The sequence below is a fragment of the Muntiacus reevesi genome, chromosome 1, assembly GCF_963930625.1.
Source record: "Muntiacus reevesi chromosome 1, mMunRee1.1, whole genome shotgun sequence".
NCBI lineage: Eukaryota > Metazoa > Chordata > Mammalia > Artiodactyla > Cervidae > Muntiacus > Muntiacus reevesi.
Genome location: NC_089249.1, coordinates 14,711,520 through 14,731,160, shown reverse-complemented (window position 1 = coordinate 14,731,160; position 19,641 = coordinate 14,711,520). Strand labels below are relative to the sequence as shown.

The window sequence follows — 19,641 nt, the reverse complement described above, 5'->3', positions numbered from 1 at the left end:
TGTGACAAAAGCTTTCAAGTCCCACTGATACTTTTGCCCCACAACTGTGCAAGCCTTAAAAAAAAAACCTGTGAACTCCTTCATGGGTGCCAAGAGGGAGGAGACAGTCAGGCACTCCTCTGCCCACCGCCCCCACCCACCCCCAGCACCACTCATAGCAAGAAATAAAGCCACTTACCCCCTCCTTCATGCAAACTGAATGGACCAGTTTAGGAGACCGCCTTGCGCTCTCTAGAAAGCCCCGTTATGTGAGTAACACATCTTCCCCTGCCCTCTTGGTCTGTGTGTGTGGCACCAGCAGTCGTGACCTCCAAACCGACTGCAGGGGCTTGGACAGAGGCTGGTCCCACAACCCATGGAGTGACCACAAACACTCTTTTTTCTACTTTTGTCCTTGGGGGCTCTTCATCCCCCCCTTCTCCCTTCCCTACTCCACCCTCACTACCCAGCTCCCTAAATGACACTTTTTTTTCCAGAACATTTGCATTTATCTCTTTTTTAATTGAAGTATAGTTGATTTACAATGTTGTGTTAGTTTCTGATGTATAATACAGCAAAGTGATTCAGTTATGTGTATATACTCAGTCATATATAAATATTTTTTTTCATATTCTTCTCTATTATGGTTTATTACAGAATATTGAAAATAGTTCCCAGTGCCACAAACACTCTTAAATAGTGAACTACAGAAGATGCATGATGGAAACCCTCAAACTCAATCCTGATGACCCTGAATGGACATATACATTCACTCAAATGTCTGTTTATTCAACTTCAAAGCGATTTAGTGTGTCTTTGGTAAATGCTTGGCTCCCACCCTTCCCAAAGGCTAAACTCTAAGATGTTGCATAGTCATAGAAGCTAGGTGCTTTATTCTGCCGTAATCACAGGCTTGTGATTAGAAGAAATCTCTACACAAGCTAGGATGGAAACACAATTAAACATTTCCCTTGCATAAAGTTCTGGGTTAAAGTGCTAGGGCAACTGAAAGGCTAAAATAAAAAGCCACAAATAATCCCTTTATTCAAATAGCACTTTAGTTACAAATCAAATGAGAGCCTTGATTTGTGTTCAGTACAGAAAGTACTTCCATGTCTTTTCAGCCAAACCTACATATCTAAAGGTCATAATCATAAAAACAGTGTCTTCCTCAGAAACAGCTCAGAAAATCATAATATTAAGTACTTACACGTCTTTAGCTGCTCCTCCAGGGCCTGGGAAAAAATAGAAAAAGATATTTTCTCATTATCTTGGTAACACTGGTACAAAAATCTTAAGCCCAATATTCAACTAAAATAACTTTTTAAAGAGATGAGTTGAGAATATGATTTTTTGAAAGATCATCTCACAAAAGAAGAAAAAAGAGAACAGGAAAATCACAAAAAGCCAAATCTTAGGTTTAGAATTTATTCTCTCCATTTTTAACAATTCCTATAAATTATGAAGTGCTGATTCTGAAAGGAATTTTATAAGACAGCTCAATCTAATTGGCTAATTTTACAGATACAGTAACAAATTTGAGAAATATTTTCTTTTCTAAGCCACACGACTTCTAAGCTGGTACCCACATGGAACTGTTATGTTACACTATGCACTAATCAAAAAGTAAAGCAAAGTCACATGACAAAAATGGAGATGACATCCTAAATGAATTGGGAAGTCTCAAAGATGCCAACCCAGCTCCAAAAGGAGTAACATTCATTGCCAACTCTTATCCTATTTTGAACCCTTTCATTTCTGTTTCCCACCCACATGCCAAAAACAACCCATCTCCTTTGGACCCCAGTCCTCTCACTTATCACAGATTCTCTGCCCACAACACAGTTCCATCTGCACTTCTGCCCCCTAATATCCTTACCTAAACAAATAGAACTTAGCTCCAACTTTGAAAGCTACAAGGAATTAAGTATCATTTAACCTCTTATAACTTCACTTCCCTCCTGTCAAATGAGGAAAGTAAGAATATCTTTCTCAAAAGTTACCGTGAAGTTCTTTAAAATCTATATATCTCTGTCAAAATACCAATGACATTTTTCAAGAAAATAAAACAAATAATACTAAAATGTCTATGGAACCACAACAGACCCCAAATTGCCAAAGCATCTTGAGAAAGAACAAATCTGGAGGCATCATGCTCCTGATTTCAAACTACGTGATAAAGCTATAGTAATCAAAACAGTATGTTTCAGTGAAAAACAGACACACAGATCAATGCAGCAGAATAGAGAACCCAGAAATAAACCCAGGCATACATGCTCACTTAATTTACAACAAATGAGACAAGAATATGAAATGTGGAAAGAATAGTCTTTTCAATAAACTGTCTTGGGAAAACGGGACAGTCATATGCAAAAAAAATGAAACTAAACAACTATCTTACATCATACACAAAAATTAACTCAAAATGAATTAAAGTCTTAAATGTAAGATCTGATACCATAAAACTCCAAGAGGAAAATATAGGCAGTAAGTTACCTGACACTGATCTTAGAAATTAATGTTTGGATCTGATTCAAAAAGCAAAGGCAACAAAAGCAAAAATAAACAAGTGGGACTGCATCAAATTTTCAAAATTCCTGCACAGAAAAGGAAACTATCAATAAAATGAAAAGGCAACCTACTAAATGGAAGAAAATACTTCTAAATTACATATCTGATATAAGAGGTTAATATTATAAATATATAAAGAACACATAAAACTCAATAGCAAGAGAGAGAGAGGTTGAGAGAGAGAAAGAGAGAAACCAGCTTGATTTTAAAATGGGCAAATAATCTGAATAGACATTTTTCCAAAGAAGACATACAGATAGCCAATTGGTACATGAAAAGATGTTCAACATTACTAATCATCAGAGAAATGTAAATCAAAACCACAAGATATCACCTCATACCTGTTAGAATGTTTATTATCAAAAAGACAACAAATAACAGGTGTTGGCAAGTGATGTGGAAAAAGGAGGACACCAGTGTGCGTTCTTGGTGGGAATGTAAACTGGTGCAGCCACTACAGAAAACAGTACAGAAGTTCCTCAAAAAAAATTAAAAATAGAACTACCATATGATCCAGCAATTCCACTCCTGGGCATTTATCCAAAGAAAACAAAAGCACTAATTCCAAAAGATATATACACCCCTATGTTCATCACAGCTTTTTTCACAATAGCCAAGATTGGAAACAACCTAACTCCAGCGATGGATGAATGGATAAAGAAGATGTGAGATACAGATACAGGAAGACAGAATAATAGAATAGAATTCTACTCAGCGGGCTTCCCAGATGGTGTTAGTGGTAAAGAACCCACCGTTCAATGCAGGAGACATTAAGAGACCCAGGTTCAATCCCTGGATTGGGAAGATCCCCTGGAGGAGGGCATGGCAACCCACTCTAGTATTCTTACCTGGAGAATCCCATGGATGGGTTACAGTCTGTGGGGTCGCAAAGAGCTGGACGTGACTGAAGTGACTTAGCATGCACTCACGCACATAAAGAAAAAAGAAAGAAATCTTGCCATTTGCAACAACATGGATGGACCTTGAGAGAATTATGCTAAGCAGAGAAAGATAAATACCAAGTGATTTCTCTTATATGTGGAAACTCAAAAACAAAACAAGTGGAAAAAAAAAATCATAGATACAGAGAAAGGAATGGTGGTTGCCACAGGGTAGGCAAGTCGGGGAATGGGCGAAACAAGTGAAGCAACTCAAGACATACAAACTTCCAGTTCTAAAATAAATAAGCCATGGGGATGTCACGTACAGCACACCGACTACAGTTGATAACACTATACAGCATACTTGAAAGTTGCCAAGGCAATAAATCCTAAAAGTTAACTACGTATGGTGACAGATGGTAACTAGACTTATTGTGGTGATTTCACTACATGTATAAACATGGAATCATGTCATTGTATGCCTGAAACCAATATAATGTTATATGTCAACTGCATCTCAGTAAAAAAAAAAAAAGAAAATTAATACATTTTAAAAATTGAGACTTCCTTGGTCCAGTAGTTCAGACTCCACGGTCCCACTGCAGAGGACACAGGTTGATCCCTGGCTGGTGAACTAAGATTCCACAGGCCAAAGGGCATTGCCAAAAAATTTTTTTTAATTATAAAAAGATGTAAACAGAACCAAGTCTGGCACATAAAAATAGCTCACTGTTTTTGGTGGTGGTGGTTTAGTCACTAAGTCGTGTCCAACTCTTGTGACCCTGTGGACTGTAGCCTGCCACGCGCCTCTGTCCATGAGATTCTCCAGGTGAGAATACTGGAGTGGGTTGTCATTTCCTTCTCCAGAGGATCTTCCCAACCCAGGGATCGAACCTGGATCTCCTGCACTGCATCACTGTTATTAGCAGTCACATTTTCCTTAGTATCTCAATTTTCCTATCTATGAAGTGGGAGTTAACTCCTGCACAAGTCACAGAGGTGTGAAGATAAAGGAAAACGTGCTACAAAATAAAAACAAATCTGCAGGAAGAGTTATTGCCAAAATTGTAAGAACTTCACCCGAGAGATATTAATCTAGGACCTATAATACTGCAAATTCAAAGAAAAGAATAAAGGTGATCAAGACTATGTCTCAGGCTTCCCTGATGGCTCAGTGGTAAAGAATCTGCTTGCCAGTGCAGTAGACATGAGTTCAATCCCTGACCTGGGAAGATCCCACATGCCTGATCCCACCCCCGAGCCTGTGGACCACAGCCACCGAGGCTGTGCGCCAGAGCCGGGAGCTGCAACTACTGAAAACCAGGGGCGCTAGAGCCCTCGCTCCCCAAGAGCAGCCACTGCAACGAGAAGCCTGTGCACCACAGCTGGAGAGAAGCCCCTGGTCACCACAACCAGAGAAAAGGCCTGAGCGGCAACGAAGACCCAGCACAGCCAAAAAACAAATTATTTAAAAATGAATTTAAAAAAGGCTATGTCTCAAATAAATTCTTTAGAGGTTTTGACCAAACCTGAACTTTGTAACAAACTTAAAGAGACTTTACTCAGGGGAGAGTAATATTTCTGTTTCACAACTCTCACTAAGATTACATAAATAAAAACGGCTTTGGAATCTGAGATCATAAAACCAAAAAAAAATCCTAAAATTTTAAAAAATCTTAAACATAATAATAGTGGAGAGTCCGACAGGAAAAAATAAACAAAAGATGAGTGCCACCAAAAACCCATAAAAATGGACATTTTATTTCAGAATCAAAACAAGCATGAGAATCTGGGAGAAAGTCTAAAAAGAAAATAAATATCCTCGTTTTCTTAGTTTCATTTTCATGGAAAAAGATGGGGAATGATTGGGGGTTGCAGCACTCAGGGGAGGAGAGAGCAGAAGGCATCAGAACGGATTCCGGGACGTCACACAGAAAGAAGACAGCGGTCTGATTCGAGCGCCACGAGCGCTGAGCTGTTGGAGATGAAGGGAGGGCAGAGCGGACAGAAGCCACCCCGCTGCCTCTGAGGGCGGCAGCAGGGTGGTAGGGAAACAGCAGCATGGAATTGGAAGGCAGAAGAGCCAGGAAAAATTCCTGCTCCAGTACTTTATTTGACAGTCCCTAGATCCCTCTGCTTCAGCTTCTAATCCTGGGCCGACAAAGGCACCGGAAAAGACAAACCGCAATAAGCGTGTGTGTGAAATTCATTTCAAAACAGTCACGCATCGTCTCCTCAGTACCTGTTTTCATCAGTCACCAGAAACCCTGCATCCGCTTCACCTTGACTCCGGGCACCCCCACGGCCTCTTTCCTGCTGGGTTCACCATCTAACTTCCCAGCAGGCCCAAGGCAGATGCCAGGTGTTACCTTCCAGAAGGAAATCAGCAGGCCATTTCTTCTGTTCGCAAATGTACCTCTCTTAAAGGGCACCATCTATTTAACTGCAGTAGGGATGGAGGCCAAGAAGTCAGAAACACTGACTTGATGTATATAGTCAGTGTATATACATGAAGCCTATAGATATGATTATACATCAAGCTTATAGATGTGATTATGATGTACATTCATCTTTCTAAAAAGGAAGATAGCATACACCTTCACAGGAGCAAGGGATTAATGATAAGCTTATAATCAGGAAAGATAGAACATGACTCCCTGACATACAACTTCTCAGAGAAAAAGAAAAACAAAATCTGTAATTGTTGAAACTCCCAGCAAAAATATCAGAATTTCTAGGTATATAAAATATGAAATAGCTTTGTTCTGCAAAAGTATAAAATCATAAAATTACTAGAAAGAGAAGAAAAATTCTGATTACCCTCAGGATAACATTTTAATCATACTTCATCTATATATTGATTACAGTTAACCAGATGGAGAGTTCTTCTCTAGATAATTTATGCAAAAGATACTTTGACTAGAACAATTCAAATAGTGGCAAAATCCCATTTGCTTTAAGCTGTGTTTATGATTCATGAGATTCATCATTTATTAAACAAATATTTATAGTGGTGTAGCTACTTCTTTCAAGGCCCCTTGGGTAGAACATTTTTCCCTGTTACTACCACTTCATTTCCTGCCAAAATGCCTCTCTACTGTTTAAACACAGCTATGGTACATTAATACAAGGGAAGGCAGGTAACCGTGTTTCTTGTGGGATAGAAGCAACACAAAATATATAGACCTAAATTAGAATTTTCGTGAGTCAAAAGATTTAATGACTGTTTTCCAAAATTGTATTATTGATCATTATAATTTTAAATATCTTCCCAAAAGATGGAAGTGGGAGGGGAAGGTCTGCTCTCAGAAAAGTATCATATTCGGTTCCAGTGACAAAAAATGTAAGTGGGTATGGTATGTAAAGAACACTTCCTTCTGAATCCAACTGTTTAACACTTAGAAGGCTGCTGTTCACAATATTGCCTCATTTCACCGTGATTGTGTATACATATATATTTTTTGGTGGGAAGCGCCTGCACTGTAGGGCATGCAGGATTCCCCAGCCACGGATCACCCCCACGCCCCCTGCAGTGCAAGCGTGGACTCAACCACTGGACTGCCACCGAAGTCTATACCTTTTACTCTCGTCAAAAGATTTTAAAATTGTATTCATGAATCCCAAAGTCAAGAGTCTCAGTCACTTAAAAATGCACAGCAAATGCAATTTATTCAAACATTTTTTTAAAAATTAATCTGATACTGAGGAATCATAGAAAAATATTTGGTCTTCATTCCCTCTTCCTGGCACAGAGCTTTTAAAACCCTTGGAACTTTCTGAGATAAGAGTGATAGGAGCCTGTTTCTTCCAATGAGGTGACTCTTGGCAGGACCCCAGGTAGCTTCAGGATGGGAGCTGGTCACCAGAAAAGCCAAAGCTTGATTAGAAGCTTGGAACTTTCGACCCCACTCCCTGTCCTCTTGGAAAAAGAGAGGGGATGGAGATCAAGTTAATCGCCAGTGACCAATGATTTGATCAATCAGGCCTAAGTAATGAAACGTCCACGCTGCTGCTGCTAAGTCACTTCAGTCGTGTCCGACTCTGTGCGACCCCATAGACAGCAGACCACCAGGCTCCTCTGTCCCTGGGATTCTCCAGGCAAGAAATAAAACCACTAGAAGGATAGGGTTCAGAAAGTTTCTGAGTTGAACATCCATGTGCCAGGAGGGGGCGCGCCCTAACTCTTTGGGGACAGAGACCCCCATGCCTGAGTCTCTTAACATGACCTCTGTACCTCTCCATCTGGCTGTTCATTTGTGTCCTTTATATAAAGTCATACTAACAAACGGTCAGATCTGAGGAGGGAGGATGTGAGAACCCCCAAATTTGCTGTCAAGTCAGACAGCAGTGCAAGTAAGCTGGGGACCCAATACTTGCTACTGGTGTCTGAAGTGAGGCCATCTCAGGCGACTCAGCCCTCAAACCTACGGTGATAGACACTAACTCCACACATGAGCATCAGAATTGAACTGGACGGTGTCAGAGAACTGGAGAGGCAGATGGCATCCAGGAAGGAAAAACCTCTCAGATAATCTTCACATTTTATAGAAACTGGGCACCCCCATAAATAACTGAGGCTCTGAACAGCCTTGAAATTCTGTATGAATCACACCAAGATTGAACGGTGCTGAATCTGCTTCAGCAGATGATTATTCACACTACAGGTACTGTTTGTAAATTCTTCCTGTTCTGATTTTATCCCATTCCAGGAACAAGTACAAAAAAATCTTCTGTGTTAGTTCCGCAGGAATGCTGTAACAAACCACCACAAGCTAAATGCCTTAAGACAACAGAGACGCGTGCTCTCGGAGTTCTGGAGGCCAGAAGTACAAAATCAAGGTGTCAGGAGGTCCCAACGCCCCGCAGAGGCTGCGGGAAGAACACGGGCCAGGCCTCTTAGCATCAGGGGACAGTGGGTCCTCCTTGGCACTCTGCAGTTGGTGGCCAGACAGTGCCTTCTCTGTTCTACCCCGTCCTCACATCACCTCCTCTCCGTATCTGTCTTCTCCTTGTCTGCCTCTTCCAAAGACGCTTCATCATCCAGGATTTAGAGCCTATCCAGATAATCTAAGACGGTGTCCTCATCTCAAAATCCTTAATTATACCGGCAAAGACTCTTTTTCCAAACAAGACAATATTCCAAATTAGGATAAGAACATATCTTCTTTAGAGGTCACCATTCAACCCAATACACTTCTCATCCCTGTGCTCCTCCACCTCTCCAAAAGCAGAAATTCCCTTTTGAAAAGAAATACATAGCAAAATTAATATCAAAGAAAAATTAAATTTAATATGACATGCCACATATTCTGCAAACACAGACAAAATTTTACTCCTAGTGCATGATAAAGCCAGCTACAATATACATCAGTTCAGTGATAATAAGCAGATATATGTAACATCTTGGTTCCTATAGACAGATGTTTCTTGGCAATCTAATAAATCTTATAAGTTTAAAAGATTGCCCTGTACTGTCCAGTACATTTTCAATATGGTTCAGAGTCATATATTTATTTTTATGAGTTTCCATACACATGCCAAATTTTAACAAAAAGAAAATATTTATCTCTCTTCAAAGAAAGGTCACAGACATATGTATATTTGAAAAAACCTTCTATTAATGCCTTTTTCATCCCTGTTCTCTACGCACTTCATAGCACTGATGTAATATACCGGAACTGTTCACAAACAAATGAATCGCTAAATTACATAGTAAATCATATCTCTTTGTTCAGACTGAGTAGTGATAACTTAAACACATACACCAAAAAATAAAATTATGCACATGAAGAATTTATAAAAGGCACTAAAGATGCACAAATCATTCTTCTTTTAATCAGAAATATAAATGATTATGGCTCTTATGGGAACTAATAAAAATATGCAGGAACGTTTTACTCTTTATTTGTTTTATGAAAGAAAAACGTCTCTCTGAGAATTGTATAAACATAACTGTAGAAAAAAAAACAAAGCTCCCTTTAATTTTGACAGCTTGCTATGTCTCCTCTGACCCATAATAGTTCTAAAACTATGTCATCAGCTCAATTTGGCCAAAAGAAGTAGAACAACAGCTCTTTAGTTCATCTACAGCAATGTCTATTTTTCAACAAGCCAATAAGAGACACAGAATCGTGAGTTATTTCTTCAATAGTGGAGAAAAAATTTCAGATCAGTGTATCCTAAAAATGTAAATGTTTAAAAGTATAGTTGACTGATGATGCTATGTTAATTTCAGGTACAACATAAGATTCAACAGTTTTATAGATTATGCACCAAAGTAATTAAAACATTATTGACTATTTTCCCTGTGCTGACTTACATTCATAAGACTTACTTATTGTATAATTGGTAGCTTATACCTCTTAATAATGGAGCTTTCCCTGTGGCTCAGCGATAAAGAATCTGTCTGCAATGCAAAAGTCGTAGGAGACACAGATTCGATCTCTGGGTCAGGAAGATCCCCCGGAGGAGAACATGGCAACCCACTCCAGTATTCTTGGAGAATTTCCTGGAGAATTTCATGGACAAAGGAGCCTGGCGGGCTATAGTCTATGGGGTCGCAAAGAGTTGGACATGACTGAGGCGACTTGGCACACACACACCTCTTAATACCTTCACCTATTTCACCCACAAGCCCCCCTCACTACCTGGCAACCACTGTACCTGTGAGTCTGTTTTTGTTTCGTTATAGTGATTTGTTTGTGTCATTTTTTAGATTCCACGTATAAGTGAAAACATACAGTATTTGTCTTTTTCTGTCTGACATATTTCACTTAGCTTAATATCCTCTAGGTCCAACCCATGATGTCGCAAATAAAATTGTTAATGAACGTGGATGTTCTTAAGAGGAAATCTCTTTGCTTACAGGTTGCCCTTGCTGAATATTTCGCTTTCAGTAGACAAAAATTAATAAACACAGCTATATAAGTACAGACATAAGGCAACGCATTGACATTTAGCTGCTATAATTTAAGCTATGTCTCTACTGAGCTGTAAGTGGCTCATGGCAGAACTGAATAACTCTCTTGGGTCACCTTCATGAACCGGCCACGTGGTTGCAACATCGATCCTGCGGGGCTGGAACAAGTGAATTTCCTAATCCTTTCGTGCCAGGGATAACTGTCTGCACAGAGGTGTTTCCACACATCTTGTCCTTCACATCACATCAAATGCAGTCCATCCAGGAAGATAATGGGTCACCTGCATCCTCCTACCTTTCCTTTAGAGGGAGTAGCAGGTCCTTCCAGTCTCCTGGTTCTGTGCTAAGCTGCTTCAGTTGTGTCCGACTCTGCAACCCCATAGACTGGAGCCTACTAGGCTCCTATGTCCACGGGATTCTCCAGGCAAGAATACTGGAGTGGGCTGCCATGTCCTCTTACAGGGGATCTTCCCAACCCAGGAATCGAACCCAGGTCTCCCGCATTGTGGGCAGGTTCTTTCCCACTAGCGCCACCTGTCTCCTAGGCTTTAACAGTTTGGGTTCATTTTCATTTCTCCCTCCCACTACCTCCCTCGGGCTTCCCTGGTGGCTCAGATGGTAAAGCATCTGCCCGCAATGTGGGAGACCTGGGTTAGATCCCTGGGTTGGGAAGATCCCCTGGGGAAGGAAATGGCAACCACGCCAGTACCCTTGCCTGGAAAATTCCATGGGCGGAGGAGCATGATAGGCTACAGCCCAAGGGGTCACAGAGTCGGACACGACTGAGCAGCTTCACTTCCACTTCCTACCTCCCTCACATGTAGCCGGTCCTCAGCCTAACTGGCTTGCGGGGGTCCTTGATGTCAATGCCTCCACCATTCACCAACAACCCTCTCACTTAAGGACTCCTGACAACAGCCTGAAATCACATCACTCTACTGCTGGCCCCGTCCTCCTATGCCAGGTATGACAGTCTTTCCCCGTATTAATAACAGCACACTTAGACAATAAGACACTGCTCTAAGCACGTTATATATATTAACTCATTTAATCTTGAGTAGGTTCTACAACTACTCGTCCATTCTACAGCTGAGGAAACCAAGATACAGACAGTTTCAGCAAGTTGTCCAGGCTATGCAGCTGATAAATGATGCAAGCAGGATTTGAACTGGGGTCTTTTGGCTCCAGAGCCTCCTCTCAGTCCTGAGGCCTTCTCACCTCTCTGTCCTCCCCAGCTCCCATCCTGACAGCTCTTACTTCCAACACTCTGCAACCAATGTGAACTACTGCCCTGAAATGCACCGAGCCCGTTTCTATCCCTGCGTTTTCTTACTGCTCTAAAAGTGCCCTCCCTTCCATTCTCTGCTTATCCAAATCCTACCTATTCTTCAACGTCAAATCAAGTCCCGCCTCTTCCAAGCAGGCTTCCCGGGTTGCTTAAGGTTTTATTTCATTGCTCTAGTGCTATATCAGTCACAGAGTGCCTATACAAGTTAGGACTTAATTTTATATCTTTTTTGTTTCCCCAGTATATTTATCCATTCAACAAAAAAATTTTTAAGACCCAAAAAATTTCACTGGAAGACTGAATATTGGTCTTGAGGCCGAGTGTCCAGCTGTGAACAAGATGTACAAGACTCTCATGAAGCTTACCTTTGGGGAAGGGAAACAAAAATGACAATAAATAAACAAAATATCAGCTTTCCAGGAAAGAGTATTTCAAATAGCCAGATAACAAGAATGAGTGGAGCATGTTTAAAGAATAGAAAGACAGATTGGTGGGGGGTGGGGGGGGCCCTAAGTGAGCTGGGGGGATGTAGCACATAAGATATTAATGACTTCTTTGATGATATCAGCAAAATTTTATATTATTACCACTACACAGCCTGGACTAATGCTGAGCACAGTGGCTGAATTTCAGAACTACCAAACCATTCCAGTGGTCATGTATGGATGTGAGAGTTGGTCTATAAAGAAAGCTGAGCGCTGAAGAATTGATGCTTTTGAACTGTGGTGTTGGAGAAGACTCTTGAGAGTCCCTAGGACTGCAAGGAGATCAAACCAGTCATTCCTAAAGGAAATCAGTCCTGAATATTCATTGGAAGGACTGATGCTGAAGCTGAAGCTACAATACTTTGGCCACCTGGTGAGAAGAACTGATTCAGCGGAAAAGACCCTGATGCTGGGAAAGATTGAAGGCAGGAGGAGAAAAGGACGACAGAGGATCAGATGGTTGGATGGTATCACCAACTCAATGGACATAAGTTTGAAACTCCGGGGGTTGGTGATGGACAGGGAAGCCTGGCGTGCTGCAATTCATGGGGTCCCAAAGAGTCGGACATGACCGAGTGACTGAACTAAACTGACTGAAACCATCTACAGATGTAGATGAAGGCTGGACTACATAGTTACAGCAATGGAAGAGAATGTGATTATGTATCTAATAGAGGATAAGGTGATAACTAACCTAAGTAACTGGACCCAAAAGAATTATGATAACTCCCTGGGTACATGATTAAATAGAATAAAATTCTTCTTCCCACCTCCTTAGACTATTAGTATATAAATAACAGAAGAACCACTATAGAAAGAGTCTAGTAATAAACTAAGTTATGGTCAGATAGCTGCCACTTACACATCTCTGGTAGAAAAAGCAACTCAACAATTCAATCAAGGAGCAGAATACTTCTGAAATGACTCTGCTGATGCAAATATTTTTCACAGCCTGCAAAATAGTCTACACTGAAATAGGCTCTTGTACACATTTGGAACCATCCAAACTTTGAAGAGATTTTTCTGGTTCACATAAAATAGGATTTCCTGGTTTACATTACAGACTCAGGCAACAATCTACATGCATGACTATACACAGGAAATGACTGACCTGCTATGGTTCATCAGCTCAGATGCAGGGGTGTTCGTGTCTCCGCCTAATTAAGGAATATATTCAAGGAGAAACTAGGGAATAGAGAATCTGGCTGCTGAGTGAGAGAGTGGTGGAGACAGAGAGCAAAGAAAAACACAGAGAAAGCAACAGTTCCCTGCCCTGTAGCAAATGAAACCCTTTCAAAATTGACTCTTTATCTATCAAAGTAAGATAGATACTATATGATAGCACTGTGGAATCTAAAATATGACACAAATGAACGTATCTACAGAACAGAAACAGACTCACAGACATAGAGAACAGACCTGTGGTTGCCGGGGGGAGGGGATGAGGGAGAGATGGACTGCGGGTCTGGGGTTAGCAGACGCAAACTATTACACACAGGATGGAAAAAGAACAAGATTTGACTACATAGCACAGGGAACTATATTCAATATCCTAAGATAAACCATAGTGGAAAAGAATATTTTAAAAACTATATATAACAATCTCTTTGCTACATAGCAGAAATTAACACAACGCTGGAAATCAACAATATTTCAAATTTTAAAAGATGGGTTCTTAAACTCAGACATTCCTCTAAAGTTTAGAGCCTAGACTCTACACTAGGCAGGGAAAGTGTACCGAATTGTCACTGAATGGAAAATACAAGTCCTGTATAGTTCTAGGTTGGGAAAAATCAAATTCCTATATTGAGACAGTGATGGTCCTAAAACATCAGAATGGGGACCGTGCTCGTATAATCAAAGTGGTTCTCGTGACCCCTTCTACCCTGATAGCATGGATACTTTGACTCCTCCCTGAAGACTTCTCTGAATAAACTATCATTTATTCCACTTCTCTTGGGCATTTGGATGCTCAGTGTATATTTGACTACACTTTGCTTTGCAGGTGTTCTCAAACGGTGAATCTTCCTACCTCAACAACCAGGTTCTCAAGAGGGGGAAAGCTTGATTTCATTCTACAGTCATCCCTCGCTGGCTGCCCCTACCCTTGCCCTAAAATTGCCTAACAAAGTACAAAACTTTGCACACAGAGGTGGACCGTGTACTAGCTTACACTCAGAAATCTACCGTAAAGGAAATCTACCCTAAATTATCTAGGGCCTGTATGAGCTGATTCCTTCTGGCTGTTTGATCACTGCACTGCATTTTAGTTTCTCCATGTATTGGACATACAGAATCAAATTTACTGAAGCACACTACTAAATATCCATTTGTCATATAAACCAATTTCACCAGACAAAAGCCAAGAAAAGCTGTTGTCCAGATAGCCCAGGGAAAAGAAACAATTATCTGGTTTTACCTGAATTACTTAGAGAGTAAGACAGGGCTTACAATGGTGATTTCAGGTTGGGGGTCCTTATTATAAAGTGCTAATGTATCCTCTGAAAGCAGATTTGCTGTGTTCTTATAGAAAAATGTTCAGGGAACACCATTTCACCTTCAGTGTGGTATTACTCCACTTCTATATAGTAATTACAGTAGGATGCTATCCTGTTGCTCAAAAAAATAAAGTGAAATGCCCACAGTGACAGCCAGCACAGTGCCAATGTCAAGCTTGAGCTTCACTCTCCACATTCAAGTTCAGCACCTGCCCACCATCTTTCTCTTTTTTTTTTTTTTTTTGCTAAAAAGCTTTAAAATGACTATTGTAAGACTCCTGGGACATTTCAGAAGTTTTGCACTGTAATTACTAGAGGGTGGAGACAACACCAATTTAATGCATTTCATTTTACTTGGGTTCAGTGACATGCATTTGCAGCTTAGGCAACAGCGTATTTAATGCTGATGCCAAAGTTCACAATTGAAAGAAACCTTTGCACTGCGGTTTAGTTCTCTTACCCTTCCATCTCTCCTCTTGATGCATTTCCTTTCTGAACCTAAGGTGCCACCACCAGCTGACAGAAAATTTCAAAATAACAATGGCCAACGCCCGAGGCTAGGCACCCGGACTTACCTGCAGAGAAATGTTTGGGGGATGACTTCTTAGAGACAAGGGCAGAGTCATCAAAGAGGTGATGCAATAACTTCCAACTCATAATGTTTTCTTCTCCTTCGTGTTTTACAGTCTGCCCTCGCTATTTTCCTCTTCTCTGAACATACAGTAATTTTTAGCAAAGAGCGAGCTCGAGGAGAGAACAGCACGCTCTTACAGGAGCCGTCCTTCGTGAACAAAAGTGAGGCTACTCATCAAGAAGACGTGTGCTCGGAGTGGTTTTTTTCAATATATCTGTATCTCCCTTTACATAAAAAGGAATGTGCTCATTGGGGGAATAAAGGTCAACCAAATATTTGTAAGGAGAATCATGTTTTCTCTATTTCTTACATCACTATTGCAGAGCTCACTTAGCATCATCCTGGTTTAGCAATGGAAAACCTCCCTCTATCTCCAAACCTGACAAGCAGTTCATTAATAAACAAAAACATAAATGAAGTAAGCTGGTAGTGGTGGTTTAGTCACTAAGTCGTGTCCAACTCTTGGGACCCCATGGACTGTAGCCTGCCAGGCTTCTCTGTCCATGGGATTTTCCAGGCAAGAATACTGGAGTGGGTTGTCATTTCCTTCTCCAGAGGATCTTCCCACCCAGGAATCGAACCCAGATCTCCTGCATTGCAAGCAGAATCTTTACCTACTGAGCTACCAGGGAAACCCTCCTCATTAGAATAGTGGTGAGTATCCCTGCCTCTCACTCAGGAGACTAGGGTTCGATTCCCTGACAGGGAGGCAACACGCTCTGAAGTAAGCTAGCTCTACTTTAAACCAAATGGGTTACAAATCCTTCCTGCAACTTCTTTTGTTTCTTTTTATGATAACATAGAAAACCTACCGAACCAAAGGTAATGGTTTTTAACCTTTTTAAAAGTAAGGTGCACATGCAGTGGAAGGCATAGGGCCACAGGGCATGTTAGGTTGAGAGATATACATTTGACCCTTGACTAACATGGAGGTTAGGGGCGCCAACCTTCCACAGAGTGGAAAATCTGAGTATAATTCATGGTCAGCCCTCCACATCCACAGTCCCACACCCTTGGATTCAACTGACTGAAGAGCATGTCCTACTACAGCATTTACTATTGAAAAAAATCCATGTATAAGTGGACCCACACAGTGCAACCTCAGGTGTTAAAGAGTAAACTGTAATTCCTGGTGCAGGATGTGGTCTTGACATGGTTCCAGGTTTCCACACAGAGCTCTCTGGCCACTCTCAAGTGAGACTCCTGTCCATATGCTAAGGCATTAACTAAGCTAACTACCTTTGACGCTGTTACAAGAATTAAAGGGTTTGTTCCCCAGGAGTTCTCTGCCTGTCACAAGATTGGGAATTTAATTCGAGATGGTAAAGATGACCTCTAAGAGATAAACTTTTCAATGAATCATTACCTGGCTTCATTCACAGCTTTGGGACTAGAATCGCACATATTTTAGTGCCTTCTCCTAAAATATTTCGTATGTGTGGTCACTGACAGCCAGAGAGGAACAACAAACTTCGCCAATTAAATGAGCAGATTCCCATATCTGATCCCATAGGTGAACAACAAAATAAACTTTAAAATAAATAAACTGGAAAGGCTTGAATTTTAAACTACATCTTCCAGGAGGTCTGGATCAAGGGAAGTGACAGGCCCAAGGTCACAAAGTCATTGACCAGGCATCCGCTCCCGCCTTGGAAACACTGCAGCATCAGAGCGCTGCTCCCATTTGCTGGTTGGGATGGGATGTGGCATCTGATTGATCTCAATTGGAGGAGATATGAGTTCTTCATCCAAAAGACACCAAAATAGGTCAGCAGATACTGTATTACTCAAAACAGACCCAGACTCTTAAATCTGTAGACACTAGCTGAGTCAAAGAGAACCGTTGAGTTTTGGAATAAGTCACTTGATACAACGCCTGGCTGACTGGGGGGAATCTAGACGACTTCCCCGGCCAATCAACACAATGAAGAAGTGTAAAAAGAAGTTTCAATATTTTTTTTTAATGAAAAATATATGAACAGATCACTGCTAATATTAAAGCTCTGCCACACATATTCTAAAGCATCCTCGATACTGCAGCTTCTCAGAGGAATCGTAACAGCCCAGCCAGTCTTAAACATCAAGACAGACTCAGATGAATTTTTAGTGCCCTGTTGGCAGTTCTCAACCCACTAGCACCTTCCCTTCCCCTAAAGAAAGTCCTGAATCTTTCTGCTGCACTTTTCCAGGTGCAGACTCTGGGTTGCAAGGGGCTGGGGCCCGAGGCCTGCGGAAGCGAGTGCGAGAAAGGAGGGAGCAGACGCTGGCCACGACTAGGAAACCTCCCTCCTAGGAGAGTGCCGGGACTACCCGCTGCAGGGGAGCCCCGCCACCAGGGCTCCCCGCGCTCCCTGCGCAGGATCGCCCTGCAGGTTCTCCTCATCCAGGCGTGACCGCCCCCGCACAGGGAGGGGAAATGCCCTGTTTTCAGGCTGTCCTAAACCGGACGGTCGCTCCTGCCCCGAAATCGGGGACGAGGAGAGGGGGCTGCACGCCCTCCCTGCCCCGGGTCCCCGCACCCGTCCTTCTCGCCGCCTCTCTCCTGGCCCCTCCCGCAGAGGCGTTCAGCCCTGCAGCGCTCCCCACCGCCCCCGAGTCGCGGTCCCCGCGCCCCCAGCCGCCCGCGGCGCTCACCTTGGCCCGCGCCCGCGCTGGTGGCGGTGGAGTTCCCGCAGCCCATCGCGCCGCCGGCCGGGGAAGCCACGCTCGGGAGCTGGCAGCCGCAGATCCTGGGGGCGGAGACGAAGGCGGAGGGCGGCGCGCCCCGAGCCGGAGGCCGGCGGGGGACTTACGGGTCCGAGGGGCTCGCGGGGACCACCCCCTCTAGGTACCCAGGAGGGCAAACCTGGGCGTTGTAGGCCTGGGCCAGCTGGGGCGGAAACTGCCGGGCAACCCTCGCCCCCGCCCCGCCCGGCTCTGGGACCCCGCCGGACCCACCCGTCACCTCGGCAACCGCGGCGCCGGCCAATCCTCAGCCTCCTGAGGGCTCCCCGGCCGGACATTGGTCGTCGTTAAGAGGGGGCGGGAGTTTAAAGTGGGTTTGGGGGTGAGGGCGGGGCTGAGGGGTGTGGCCGGCGCGGGCTGGAGGGTGAGGCAGGGCCTTGGAGGATGCCCACCTGGCGGCCCTTCACATCCTCTTCGCCTTTTCTTCTCTTTCCCCACTTCCCCTCCCGACTTCAGAAGGTGTGTTGGGGGGGCGGGGAGGGGGCGGGAGACGGGAGGGGGTCGGTGGAGGAAGTGGCGGGGAACACCTGTTTTGAGCAAATGGGCGCTCCCCTCCCCCAAATATATTATATTTCTATAAACGGAAATCCTTCTGCTTTAACAGAAAGCCAGTACAACTCTGCTCCCCTATTCACACTGGCCAGTAACAGGAACATAAAGTCTTCCCTATGATGGTCTTATTAACCTACTAGACTTTAAGTATCTGCTGCAATTTTGAAACACCTGGGTCCAGAACCTTGATGCAAGAGATAAACGGACCTCAAGCTGAGCAGCTGACATCTGTCCCCTGTGGGCAGATGCTCCAAGATGAAGATAATGACAGGAGCCCAGTCCTGCTTGGATAGAAGATAAAGAGACTACATACATATTTCTCATTTTTTAGATCAAGAAGATCCCCCAAACTGCACATACACAGAAAGGTTCCTCAGAAGTCAGAGAAGGGAGGAAGTGCTGGACTATAATATACTCCGTCAACTTCCCAGAACCCTTGCACTGGACTCCATCTTGGCCAAAAGATGCTTGCATACAAGACAGGCAGGGCCCTAAATTATACCAAATATGCATTCAGAGCCAGGCAAAGCAAGGTGATTGACCAGAGGAAACTCACAAGAACTGCCCCAAATAAGTGACCAAAGCTACCGCAAAGGCTTCCATGGTAGCTTAGACAGTAAAGAATCCGCCTGCAATGCAGGAGACCTGGGTTCAATCCCTGGGTCAGGACGATCCCCTGGAAAAAGGAATGGCAACCCACTCCAGTAGTCTTGCCTGGAGAATCCCATGGACAGAGGAGCCTGGCGGGCTACAGTTCGTGGGGTCTCAAAGGGCTGGACACGACTGAGCCCTAAGCGTGCCCACAAAGGCACACAACTCTCTCTCAGCCCACCTGTGTATATCTACCCACAATATACTTTTTTCCTCCTAAAAAAACACTTGTTTTGCTACTTCCAACTTTTTGTTGAAATTCAGAAGAACCAGGACCCAGCCACTGGCCCTCTAGGTCTCGTGACTAAGATTCTGCACTCTCACTGCCTCCACCTGGCTTCAATCTCTGGTCAAAGAACTGAGATCCTATTTCAAGCTATCGCAAGCCCAGGCCACCCCAGATCAACTTGAACACTGATTTAATGACAGAACTGTGAATTTATGTGGCATCTTTCAGCC

General features: G+C 43.0%; 1 protein-coding gene across 1 annotated transcript in view; it reads right to left on the bottom strand.

Moving 5' to 3' along the window:
• C1H12orf75 (chromosome 1 C12orf75 homolog) overlaps positions 1–18,166 on the bottom strand; it is a 46,525-nt gene extending 28,359 nt beyond the window's left edge. The window contains exons 1-2 of the mRNA XM_065938413.1: positions 17,890–18,166; positions 1,190–1,214 (exon numbers count right to left, since the gene is read on the bottom strand). Of these exons, the coding sequence (XP_065794485.1) occupies positions 1,190–1,214; positions 17,890–17,935 (71 nt within the window). The 5' untranslated portion in view covers positions 17,936–18,166. The remainder of the gene's footprint in view (positions 1–1,189; positions 1,215–17,889) is intronic.
• Positions 18,167–19,641: the final 1,475 nt, after the last annotated feature.